General features: G+C 37.9%; 1 protein-coding gene across 1 annotated transcript; it reads right to left on the bottom strand.

The window, feature by feature from the left end:
• Positions 1–3482: 3482 nt before the first annotated feature.
• LOC104087691 (protein ENDOPLASMIC RETICULUM-ARRESTED PEN3) lies at positions 3483–10083 on the bottom strand. Its single transcript, XM_009592233.4, has 2 exons — positions 7964–10083; positions 3483–4091 (listed from the first exon to the last, which is right to left on the bottom strand). The coding sequence occupies exon 1, from the start codon at positions 9974–9976 to the stop codon at positions 8543–8545; it is 1434 nt and encodes a 477-aa protein (XP_009590528.1). The 5' UTR covers positions 9977–10083; the 3' UTR covers positions 3483–4091; positions 7964–8542.
• Positions 10084–13560: the final 3477 nt, after the last annotated feature.

Raw genomic sequence — 13560 nt, 5'->3', positions numbered from 1 at the left:
AACGGCTTATAAGAAAATTCTAGTTCGTTTATCTACAAAGATAACATGTAAAAAAATAAGTTAACAAAGCATGAGCTGGAGAAATCCCCTGATTACACTTCAACTGAAGCAGAATGAAGGCGTATAACTATAGAGGTTCGCTAAGCTTTTCGCCGGTTATTTTGAGAAATATACATGGCTGAGCACTTTTTAAAAAATAATTAAGAAAATATTAGCAATCTTTATTTTTTACATAAACGGAAATTATTTTTTTTTTACATTTAGAGCATATCTTAAAGATAAGCAAATAATTAATGACCATGAAAAAATGCACAAATCATGAAATCTTTGGAATTTCACACTCTCTCTCATCGTCAAAAGAAATCAGATCTCATCTCTCTTCGTATTATCTCCTCCTCTCATCTTATTTTCTCCAATCACTCAGTCTATCACAATATGCAATCAATTAGGCATGTATATTTCTCTCAATCATTCCACAATATTAAAAAATATATATTTTATGTACAACGATATGATAAATTATACATGATTTATACTAAAAAGATACATGTTATACTACATGTAGAGTTGTTATACCATCGAGGTAGTCGGATTATTTAGGGTATAATTTATACATGTTATACATTACGTGTAATTATACATGAAATAATTTATATTTACAAGATATTTTATGGCACTAAGAAGTATACGAGATAGTTCATTTGTTTGCTTCCGATTAGTTGCTTCTCATCTTTTTATATAATAATAGATGGCATATGGAATATATGGAATACGACAGCTCCGAATATAAAATTGTCTGACACTAAGGACTAATTATCTTAATTAAGGAGAAGTAGGTAACTGGAACTATGAGTGATGGATGATTTAAGGTACAATGTTTAAAATTTTTTGGCTAGGAATATAAATATTTTCTTGCCTTATGTGTAAAAGACCTAATGCTGCTACATCAGCAATGTTTTTTATATAATTTCGCCTAGTTATGTTTTTTGCTCTAAAAGATTGGCGGATATCAAATATCAATTCGGCGTCGAAATCAGCCACCAAGACGTACTTCCTTGAGAAAATAACACTGCATGGCCGTCTAAAAAAAGTAGCTAGCGTTTGGCCATAGATTCCCAAATTTATTCTGAAAAATCTGATTTGGGTGAAGTTTGGTTTGAATATGAAAATATATTTGGACATCTATTTTGGGTGAAATTTGGTTTGGAAAAACATGAAGACTTATACCCACAAGTTCTAAAAACTATCACAAATATCCAACAGTACCATTATCAATAACATTCATTATATTATCGCAAACCATAGTCATGCATATAAATAAATTTGATACAAAATTATCATATTTATAATGAACTACATGATACACTATCAGATGACCGAGAAGACGAAGCAACATTGTGATAAAATAATAAAAGATGGACTCTTTTATAAAATACAAAAGTTTGGGTAATTTTTAAAAAATATAATAGTGATAGGAATTTGGCTAAAATGTAGGCAAAATCTATGGCCAAACATGTGTTTGCCAAATAAAATCCAAGTTTATTTTGGCAAAATCTATGGCCAAATGGATCCTTAATATCCCAAAATTTTGCACTTTACCCGAAATATCTAGTTAAATAAATTTAATATAAAATCATAGCCATTAGCACAACTATTACCGTCTGAACTACAATATTGCATATCTCCATATACAGACAACATCACATACTCCTAAAAACTTTACATTATTTATTATACACGTTTTCCAACCTAACTTTATCTCTTTCATTCCATTCCTCAAGAATAATTTTTTATCTTCTAAAACTCACTGTTGAAATTACTCACATCTTTTTTTTTGTCTTCTTCTCCTTCATTTTCTTTCTTTGTCTATTTCTCTCTCTTCTTTATTCATTCTCCTTTTTTTTATTTCTCATTTCAAATCTAGATTTCTTTCTTTTTATTTTGCAGTTTATATGAAAAAGTTTCTTTTGAGTAGATAGAAAAATTGCCAAAAACTCAATTTAAATCTTAAAAGAATTTATTTGATTAATACTACGGCAATGATATTAGAGTGGCAGTAGAAAATGTAAAAATTTCTAGTCAAGCTCTGTGTATTTCTGTTGGTGTTTTATTGGTGGTTATGATAATTTTTGTGAGAATATGAGATTTTATGGTAGATCGACATGTTATTTTTTCATACAAGTGGTTATTGCTTCTTCTTCTTCTTCCTCCTCCTCTTCTTCTTCTTCTTCTTCTTCTTCTTCTTCTTGCCATAATGGTGTTTTGTGAGTGAAGATCCTTTACAGTAAGTGTTGATTGTGGGTATGGGTTTAATAAGGAAGTTGGACAGTACTTATACGTAATTTTGTATATATATATATATATATATTGTTCAACGATGTATAAAAAGCGTATAGTACGTGTACAACCCATACATCACCTTGTTCTTCTTCTTCTTCTTATATCATGGGTATTTTTGCTTGTGTAATATTATATTTTTCTAAATTGGATCACTAAAATTTAAAATTCTTTGTCAAACTTAAAAAGGGGATTATAATTTATGTATAATAGGAAGAAGTTTGGTGGTTGTGGAGAAGACAGTTGGGTTTGATGGAATTTTGGGGCTGAGAGGATAGTAATTTTTACTGGGATTTCACTAGATATGAAGGATTTTGGGAGTGATTAGGCGAGATTTTAAAATTTTTAACTACTAACATTAATTTTAAAAGAATGTTAGGCTAGAGGTTGGGCTAGCAACTATTATGGTTGCATTGAGGAGCCAGAGTCTCTCGTTGGTTTTCTAGGTTTCACTTGCTAACCCTTATAATTATTTTTGGGCTATGAATTGTATACCTTATTTTGTGGCTATCAGTTGTCATTAGTTTTCCCGGAGTGGCTACAAATGAATTTCTCTCTACTTTCTTGAACTGACAATTGGTTCTGGGCCAAGCCCATTTTCACAGATGAACCGTAAAAAAAGAGAGCCCAAATTTCGTGCCACCTTTAAAAAGTATTGGTTTGTATAGTAGAAAGATAATACAACAATAAAATTACAAGTTGCTGATTTAATAATAGATGGATTATAATTGGTGTTTCTAAAAGAGTTATGCACTTAATACAGTAGTACCATGTTTGGCTTTTAAGTAGAATCATTTATATTTCCTGCTTTAGCATTAGATACAAATTTTATAATGTTGGCTATTTTTGTCAATGTTGAGCTTTTTGCAGTATAATAACAATTCGTACTATTAGTAATACATCGTAGTTTACCTGCCAAATGTCTAACCAAACTAGCCAAAACACTCAAATATCTTAGTAATAACGTCTGTGTTGACACAAATGACACCATTTGGAAATTTAGATCTTGTAAGCTTAAATCTTCTGCCCAAGCTATCATCAAGTATTTCCTCCAATATCCCTTTTAAAAAAGATTTCAACTTTTAGTATTTACTGTGTTAGCATAAAGCTTTACTTTTTCTTTCTACCTTTTTCCAAGCGGGGTGGACGTAAGAAAGGGAAAGGAAGAAAATTACATTGCAAAATTGTATGATATTATAAAAGAATAGAGAAGTTTACCACTAGCTACACAATTTAAAGTTTAAGGCATTCAGAATTCTGCTCCTGAAGTGTTTCAGGATAACTAGTGTTAAAGTTGGTCCTTGTACAAATCCTCTTATTGATTCCAATAAGATTACACCACAGTAGATTCAGAATGCATTAACTGACACCATCAAATAAGGTCTGTCAACCATATCACAGCAACTCCTAACTCCTGCTGCCTACAAGATTCACTTCCTGAAGCAGTATCACAGCTTAATATCAACACACAAACATGAGAGGGTTCAGACAAGAATATGGGCATTTAATTTCACAAATTTACATCTTCAAAATACAGCTCTGGCAATGGCTCAACCAAAAACACAAGAATCAAGAGGTTGCCACATCATACAGATCTCCTCCAAGCTTGTAGCTCAGCTGTTTTGCAAGCATGCAACCTGAGCATCAAGAATATTACTGGCTTAGTAACACTCAACTTCTATCACCAGGTAACTTCTTTTCCTTCTAGCTTGTAGAGTCTAACAAGACAACACTATGAGCCTTAGTGCTTGAACCTGCACATTAACAAATTCAATAGTTTGAAAGGGTTAGTTCAATATTCTACAGTAGAAATCCATGCCAGAAACCATGTTGGTTTTAAGTTGGGTATACCGTCATGAATGAGGTATGCAAGTTCCAAAGTACAGGTTGATGATATTCTGCTTTTCTTAAAGCAGTGCCACAGTTTAAGCTTGCCGTTCCTACATTATGCCAAGTATTGGTATAGACAATTGATTTTCTTGAACATCTATCAAATGTGAGGTGCTATGGTGCATGTTATTTACAGATGACAATGTATTATGTACTGATTGACGAGACGCGAGGCGGTGCCAATGCGAGGTTGGAGGTTTGGAGACAGACCCTGGAGTCTAAAGGTTTCAAGTTGAGCAGGACCAAAACAGAATATTTGGAGTACAAATTTGCTGACGTGACTGGTGAAGCAGATGTGGACGTAAGGCTCGATACACAAGAAAATTTCAAGAGAAAGTTTCAAGTATCTTGGGTCAGTAATCCAAGGAAATGGAGAGATTGACGAGTATGTCATACATCGTATTGGAGCGGGTGGATGAAATGGAGGCTCGCATCCAGTGTTCTGTGTGATAATAATGTGTCGCTGAAACTTAAAGGTAAGTTCTACAGAAAGGTGATTAGACTGACTATATTGTATGGGGCAGAGTGTTGGCCAGTCAAGAGCTCCCATGTCTAAAAGATGAAGGTGACAGAAATGAGGATGTTGAGATGAATGTGCGAGCATACCAGGATGGATAAGATTAGGAATGAAAATATTCAGGACAAGGTGGGCATGACCCCTATGGCGGACAAAATGCGGAAAGCGGAACGGGGCTTAGATGATTTGGGCATGTGAAGAGGAAAAATATTGATGCCCTAGTAAGAAAGATGTGAGAGGTTGGCCTTGGTGGGTCTGGGGAGAGGTAAAGATAGGCCAAAAAAGTATTGGAGAGAGTTGATTATGCAGGACATGACGCTATTTCAGCTTACCTAGGACATGACCCTTGATAGGAGGGTATGGAGGTCGAGAATTAGGTTAGAAGGTTAGTAAGTACTCGTGTGTTTACCTTGTCCATACCAATAGTATTAATGTTAGTCTTGTACTTTCTTATTTTTTGATTTCTATTAATACCTGTTGTTTCTTTCGGGGTGCCCTTAGCGTCGAGTAACATGCACTAGGGTGTATGTGCGACTCGTTTAGATCATGAGCTGGCACAAAAGCAAGAAAACGACGTTTACAGTATAAATGATCAGTACCGGTGAATATGATAGGATGGAAGAAGGAACTCCATTCATTATTTTTTTTTAAAAACTCTATCATATCCCTCTATTGTGTATGAAGTTTATGGTTTATCTTGCTGATATTACTGTTTGTTGTTACTATTTTTTTTTTTCATTCCTTGAGTAGAGGATTTATTCGAAACAACCTAGGGGTAAGGTTTGCGTAAACACTAACCTCCCCAGATGCCACTTGAGGGATTACACTGTTTGTTGCTGTTGAACAACTATTAAATGTGGCACACAATTATCACAAACACAATCAAGCTAATACTAAGTAAAAAGCTAGTGTGGTCTCCAACAATACTCGAAGTCGCTGTTCAGTCCACACTTATGTGCCCACCAATGTGATGGGATTGAAGACAAGATTGGAAATCATGGGAACACTTTGAAAAGGAACATCAAATGTGGAACTATGGAGTATAAATATATTACGAGTTGAGTGTGGCTGGACTAAGGATCTAAATAATTCACGAGATCTGAGAATCTCCTTCAGTTTTGGCATCACTTTTTGGAATTATTTTTACAAAGAAATGTCAAAAAATAAGACATGAAAGGAGCAATTGATGCAGAGGGGGCAGACTTATAGCTTCCGGTATAGCTTATAAATAATGGTCTGATAGTAATAGGACGTTAACAATTTATTAACATATTGATGCATAGGAAGAATTTTCAACTAGCTAACAGATGTCATATGTGCCTTTGCTATTCTGAAACAAACAATCACTTGTTTCTTCACGACCCAGTTGCAACAGACATTTGGAACATGTTTCTAACACTTTTTGGACTGGAATGGTGTATGCTATGCAGTGTTAGGGAGGCCTTTGCGAGCTGGAGTTCCGGGAAAGTTGAGAAGTCCATCAAAGGGTCTGGTCTACGGTTCCTGCTTGTATTTTGTGGTGCATATGGTCAGAAAGGAATCAAAGATGCTTTGATGCATTTCAACTGCCAACTAACACTCAAGGGAAAGGCCAGATGTTGGTTAATCTTACCCCGTATATAACCCTAACTCCTTTGTGGAATTTATCATCTCTTTAGTCTTATAATAGTTTTTTCCCCTCTATTCTTGGGCTGATATTTTCTTTTCTTTTGTAACCTAAGCATCTTCTTGATGTCTTCTGTTAATGATATTCTTACTTCATTGAAAAAAACAATTTATTAAGGCATCAGCAACTGAATCATATCACCTTTTTGTTCTATCTGAGAGGTTCTCGAAATAAACTTTCCTTTTCATTTCTTTCACTCTCTTTCTCAATTTTCACTATTTCACAAGCTATTCTTTCCCGTTTAGTGTGCATTGTCCAAACAAAAAGCCAAAGGTTTATATTTTATTTCAGTGAAGTCCTTGTTTCTACTCCTTCCTTACTCGAGCAGAAATGATTGAGCCAGCCACTACCTTTAAGAAAAAGAACTTTCACATAGTCTTTGTATTGTGCATCAAACAATTTATAATCGTCAAGTATGGTAACCTTTAGATAAAGGAAGGGCCTAAAGAGATTAGGAAGATCATTTGCAAATAAACAAAGAAAAGCATTTTGCCCTCCTGAGTCTTGAGTATTGATTGCACACAGTTAGAGAACCTACGCTTCCACTTACCCTTTTCAGGTATCATGGGATCCTTTACCTCTAACTCTGAGCTCATTTGTATGATTGTATCTCCTCTGACCTTATTCCTTCCACAACTATGAGAGGGAAATCATAACTTCTCCACAATTACTGCCATCAGTCCGGCGAGGAGCTTCTCCTACAGAAAGAAAGGTGTTCGAAAACACCAGCAATTTCCTCTTCAGTCATCTAGTTCTGTCTTTACTAGTATAACTATCTGTCCTTATTAAACTTGGACTTTGAAGGAGGGGTTTTTCCTTTCTTTTGTCTTTTTTCTCTATTGTTTGGGGACCCGGGGGGGGGGGGGGAGGGGAGGGGGTCAGCCTAGCGCTTACCCCTCCCATAGTCTTGGGATTTCAATCTTTTGTGATTAATTAAGCTTAATATTTGATTTTCTTAATTATGGTAGCACTTATTTCTGTATTCAAATGAGCCTGGATTCAGTGTTTTCATTAAAATTTCACTGTTCGCTTATAGCTTTTTTAAACAGGAAATTATGATTTAACGCGAAGTGGTTTCTGACATGCTTAAGGCATCCCTTTGCTTGCCTAATAATCTCACAACTCCACCACATAACCCCAGGAAGTTGCCTCCAGCACTTAAATTACAACAAATGGCACTTATCAGTTTATTACTTGCCTAGAGAAAAAAAGAAAAAAAGAAAAAAAAACCCACCTACTAGAGAGTTTGACAAGTATAAATAAAAGGAATAGGGACCATTTACATGACACACTCACACATTCTAAAAGAGTTAATCTGTGTTGAAACGAACCATCATTAGCAACTGAAACAAAGAATACAATGCTTACAAATCTCCTTTGCACCTTGTTTTCCAACTAATAGAATATGAATCTTGTCGAAGTGGAATTTTGCATGAAACTAAGGAAAGAATTTACAGGTTTGTGTGTACATGTGGCAAACCAAATGATACAGAAATTTAGCAAGGAAGTTAAGTCGTGAAAACAAACAGCAAGTGCGAAAGTTAGATGCATACCTCTGATACAACTATTTTAACACCCTTGGATATCATTCTTTCTCGATAAACAGGATACACAAATCACCAATAATCCATATTGATTTCATTTTATGACAGCATAGCACCTCCCACATTGTTCTTGATGATCAACATAGTGTCCAAAAGGGATCACCATGAATCCAATCTCAGTTCATTAACATAATCATATTAACCTTTGCACATTGTCTCTTTATTGATCAACATGACATCCAAAAGCAATCACCAAATACGCAATTCATCTCATTAATGATAATTGCAAGCTGCAGTCGCACAGCTAAAAAAGATACAACAAGAACAACTATGCTCAATCTCAACTAGTTCAGGTTGTCTTCTAACTTTACCGTCAACCTACTGCAACCCATTGATGATCATTACAAACTGCAGTTCAGACAGCTCAAAATATACAACAACAACAACTACTATACTCAATCTCAAACTAGCTCAGGTCGGCTTCTAACTTTACTATAATCGTCAAGCTATTGCAAGCCTCTCCTCTAGTCGGACATGAAACCAGTAATATGAGCTCACAAAGGATGCAAAGCTCACAGCTCTAGATGATCACAAATTTAAAACAGCACCAGAAAACTGAGAACTTTGCCACACCTCAATACCCTCAACATCTTCTCTAGTAACAAACAGCCTATCACCAGCTCCCTCGATCTTCTTTATGATCCCTCTTTCAGCATCCTCCACTTTATCCATATAATTCCTCCTATACAACCCTCCATGCAACACCCTTTCCCTCTCAACATCACTTTCTTTCTCCACCATTCTTGACCACACCTCCAACTCTCCCCCTCTTCCGACGAACACCTGCTTTCTATAACAGTGAAGTAAAATATTGCTTCCACCACTTGCAACATGCCTCATACATGGATTTTTCTCTTCCAAATATACCCATGGATCTTCACTCAATTTACGAAGATCTGCCACCGCCAAATCACCAGACTTTGAACATATCTTGAACATGGTCAACTCGTCCCGGTCAAAGTCAATGTCAGCAAATGAGTCACCAAACCGGCTGCTCCGACCCGACCCGGGTTCATTCGTCTCCCACACAACGTCCCCTGACCTGGGGTCCCACAACCGCACGTAACCCGAATACCCAAAAGCTCCGGCGGTTACTGAAACGCCAACTAATGCATTAATCTCCGGCAAAAAAGTCAACTTTCCGACGACCGTTGACTTTGCCGAATTCCCAGATTGCCTTCCCAACTCCGAAACCGCTTTCATTGTACACTTGTCGATACTCAAAACACAATTCTCTCTATGCTGACACTCGAAGGCCGCAAAGACAGAGTCCGGCGAGTCAACAACCGCGTTGACTTTTGCCTTGTAGATTCTCGGGTCAGACGGGTCGGTCCATTCGACAGATCCAACTCTACGCCCATTAGCCAAGTTATAAAAATGGAGCCCGGACTCGAATTCAGACCCGACAACTGCCAAATCGGGTCCAACCTTCCGAATCGAGCTGATGTAATCAAGATGGGTCCGAATAGTTTCGGTATGGGTCAAACTCCAATCGTAAACCGAAACCTGCCCTCCATGAGCTACCCAAACGGATCCGTCAGAATCAACGGCGTTAAAGTCCGTTACAACGCCGTCAGATGAGGGGCGGATAGTTGAAAGAAGTGAAGCGTCGATTCCGCTGAGTTGACTCGGAGCGAGTGCGGATCTGAGCTGTGATTCAATTCCGTAGTAAACAGCTTCGTCGATGAGTTCTTGATTGGAGAATCGTTTTGCGGTCGAAGGGAGACGATTAGACCGGAGAAGAGCTAAGAGAGCCGAGAAGATTTCTGGGTCCCGGTCGATGAAAACCGGTTCGTCGGAATTCCGGTTTGATAAGGCGGATAAGAGAGAATCGGGTCCACCAGAGCGAAGTGTGGATACTGTTGTTTCAAAGAGCTTGCCTCCGACGTTGAGCTTCACACGGTCGCTGACTTGGCTTTGAATTGTAGTACGTCGTGCTCCGTTGATTGTACCGTCCTCCATCGATCAGAAATTAGATATCGGATCGATTCAGTTGACCGAACGGGGAACGGCTTTGTATATTGTGCTGTTTTATCTTTTGATTATTTTAGATGAAAAGAATAAACAAATGACGGTTATTGTTGTTTTTAATTTTGTTTTATTAGGTGGAACCCTGTAGCGGGAAGTTTCTTCAAGGAGTATGAGAAATTTAGTAGACGTTTGGATATAAAAATTGTAACTTGTATTTGGAGTTAAATTAAAAAATAATATTTGAAATTTGAAATTATACTTGAACATGTATTTTATTTAAAAAAATATTATAATGAATGGAGAAATATTTTTTTGGAAATTTTTAAAAAAATTTTGTTTTAGAAAAATTTATTTTTGAAAAATTTTCAAAAACTTAAAAGTTTTATGAACACACACATTTTAAAAAAAATTGATTTAAATATACTTTTTTATGGATAAACGAGGCCTTAAATAAATAAAAAAACAAAATTTGTTCTTGGTATTTTTAGTTGATGGTTGACAAATATTCATGCAACTGCTCAATTCCTTGTTGTGACGATTTTTATACTTTGTGCAAATATTTTTGAGTCATAACTCATATCCACTTTGTTTTTAAAAGCAAAATGTTTCATTCTTTTGCTCAATTATTTATTTATTTATTTATTTTTAAACACAGTTTGTTCTGTTTTCTGAATAAAGGGAAAAAGATTTAATTTGTGTACTATTTGAAATTGAATATTTTTTTAAAATTGAACAATTTTGCTATTTGTATTTTGGGTCTACTCTTGCACTTGACGATTAGAAAAAATGTCTTGTTTGTCCTTGACTTCTACCAAAACTTCAACGTGAAGGTCGTACTCAAAAGTAGATGGGTAAATCGACATTTTCTGAAAAGTATCCTAATACAGTCTATCCGTTTGATATTGAAATTCTGTTAATAACAACAAGCAACACTAGGTAATTAGCTAACGACAAGGGTATAAAACTAGAGTATAACGGAAAGTATATTGAAAAACTTCGTATTGTACATGAGTAGTGTTTACCCTCAAAATCGGATAACAATTAAATTTGTAAGTGGTTTTAATGATACGCGAATTAATTTGATATAAAGCGATAAATTAAGTCAAATTGAACAAACAAAGATAAAATAGATTCAAATCATACGAGGAGGATAGTTCCAGACTTAGTGAAATATTCACCCTCGATCCGGGCTCGCTATGACCATCATTGAACAAGAGAAAGAGCTAATAACAAGAAAATAATAATATATTGCTTTGGAATGCGTGTTACAATGTCCTTAATGAATCATTAGACCCCCCTTTATATAGTAGGGGAATTCTACTCTAAGTATAACTTTATAAAAGGTAAAAAATCTTCTTTTTTAACTGATTGCTGGTTCTTCATCAATACGTGCCGAGATCCACGCCGTGATTTTCGGCCGGTCACAGATATTACCGCCTCCTGTTGGCCGTGCTTGGTTGCCCGGCGACGCTCTCCGAAGTTCTTCAGATTTTAGGTCGATCTCGAATTATGACCCCGATATTATCGAGGATTGATTGTCGGCCCCGTACTCTGACTCGTTTCTTGCTTCGATTCCGATCTTTCATAATTATATCTCGAGCTCGTTTTACCATATTGAAGGTCAGAGTATATCATGAGCCAGTGTTTTACCCGTACACAGATAGTCCCCTCATTTCTCGGAAAGTAAGCTGATGAGAAACGACATGAGCGTCTCGATTCCTTCTTCGATACACCGTGACATAAACGACAAAAAATCCGAAACGTCTCGTCAGTCATGTCATAATGGAATTAAATACATGTCAGCTGCCGGTCGGCTGTCCCTGGAGGCGAAGCGTCACGACACCGCTATAAATAACCCCTCTTTTGTTCATTTTTTACTTTACATTAAATCTTCTACCTTCATACCTTCAGGATTTCAGTACTCTCCAGCGTTTTTACCTCCGTTACTCAAGATTCTTCAGTACTTTGCAAATTTTTTTACTCATCTCCTACTCAAGCCAACAAGTGTGATCTTTCAACTTTCAATCTTTTCCGAGCTTTTTCTTCCATAACAATGGCAAAAACCTCAAAATCTATTCCTCAGAAGGATACTCCTTCTTTCTCGCGACCGACCACTGAGGTCGAGGAGACCGTCCCCGATACGGTTGTTGATGAACCGACGGAAGAGCCCCCCTTGAAGATGTTCATTCTCGGTGGTTGTTCGGTCACCGATGACTTCAAGGTTTAGAAGCCTTCTTCTGTACAGGGTCAGCGTGAGGAGGACTCGAGATACATCTGCTCAATTACCAAAGAGGTCCTCCCCACGGTCCGAAAAGACTGCAACTGGGATAAGAAAGACATAGTGGTCCCCGACTCCGAAGTGACCATTAACACCCATGTCGAGGGATATCTAAGTGTTTACACTTATCCCTTTAACATTGGGCCCGGTAGAACCGGTCATCTTAGACTTCTGTAGGAGGTATAACATATGCCTTGGCCAGATTCATCCATCACTGTGGAGGATCGTGATCCTCCTCCGATTCTTTGTGAACAAAATCGATGTGTGCTCGCTCACCATCGATCATCTACTCCGCTTATACAGTCCCCAAATCTTTCGGGGGGACTGATAAAATTAGTACGCAGGGCGAGCAAAGACCCATTCTCGAGCATCAACGAGGATCGAGATTAGGGTTGGTAATGACGTTTTGTTCGGGTGAAGGCCGCCGTCTTGGTATCTGCCGAGTGGAGGCCGTTCCTCGAAAGGTGGAACGCATCACGTAAGTATTCACTTTAAGTGTCGATTTTATGCCTTATCTTCCATTTTCTTATCGGTGCTTATTATGTTGTAGCCCTTGCTCGAGTTCTGAATGCTATCCCTCGGCTCAAGGAGTGGGTTGGGGGCATTGTGTCATAGATTCCCTACTCCGAGCGCTCATAGCGCAAACTTTCAAAAGGTTGTTGGGAGGCTCGTTCCCATGGTAAGGTTCTTTTCCCAAACAAGTCGTATTGAACTTTTTCTTCTAACATCACGTCCTTATTTCCTTTACTTTCTTTTGCAGGTTTGCCTAAGAACATCGAGCTTAGGCCTCCGGTTGGGGACGAGGACTTGCCTGTTGAGTCTCTTGCTCCGAGGCAGGCCGAAGAGAGGAAAATGAGGAGGGCTCCGAGTTCCCCGAGCTCGGAGAAAAAGAAACCAAGGAGAAGGCTGGTGCACAAGCCAAAGGAAAACACCAGCTCCTGAGCACCAGCTTCGGACATGCTCTATCGGCTTAGGGACGAGTCTGAGGGGGAGGAGCTTTTTGTGGCCCGCGAGCCATCTCCCCTCGAAGAGCAGGGGGCCGTTGAATCATAGATCCGCGAGGCCGATCTTCCTCATGCTAGGGAGGTAGACGAGGAGGCCGGGGCTGGGGCTTCCCGGGATGCGGGTAGTTCCTCGAAGAAGGTACTTGGTGTAATAGACATCACCGAGTCACTCTCGTTTACCGAGTCTATGTACAACAAGGCACAAACGGTGAAAGAACGACCCAACGAGGGGGCCTACAGAGCGGATAATCCCTTCCGCTGCTTTTTTGACGTCGTGGATTCCACCGCCATGG

Source organism: Nicotiana tomentosiformis, chromosome 7, assembly GCF_000390325.3.
Source record: "Nicotiana tomentosiformis chromosome 7, ASM39032v3, whole genome shotgun sequence".
Lineage (NCBI taxonomy): Eukaryota > Viridiplantae > Streptophyta > Magnoliopsida > Solanales > Solanaceae > Nicotiana > Nicotiana tomentosiformis.
The sequence above is the reverse complement of the archived record's forward strand: the minus strand, read 5'-3'. Positions and strand labels throughout refer to the sequence as shown.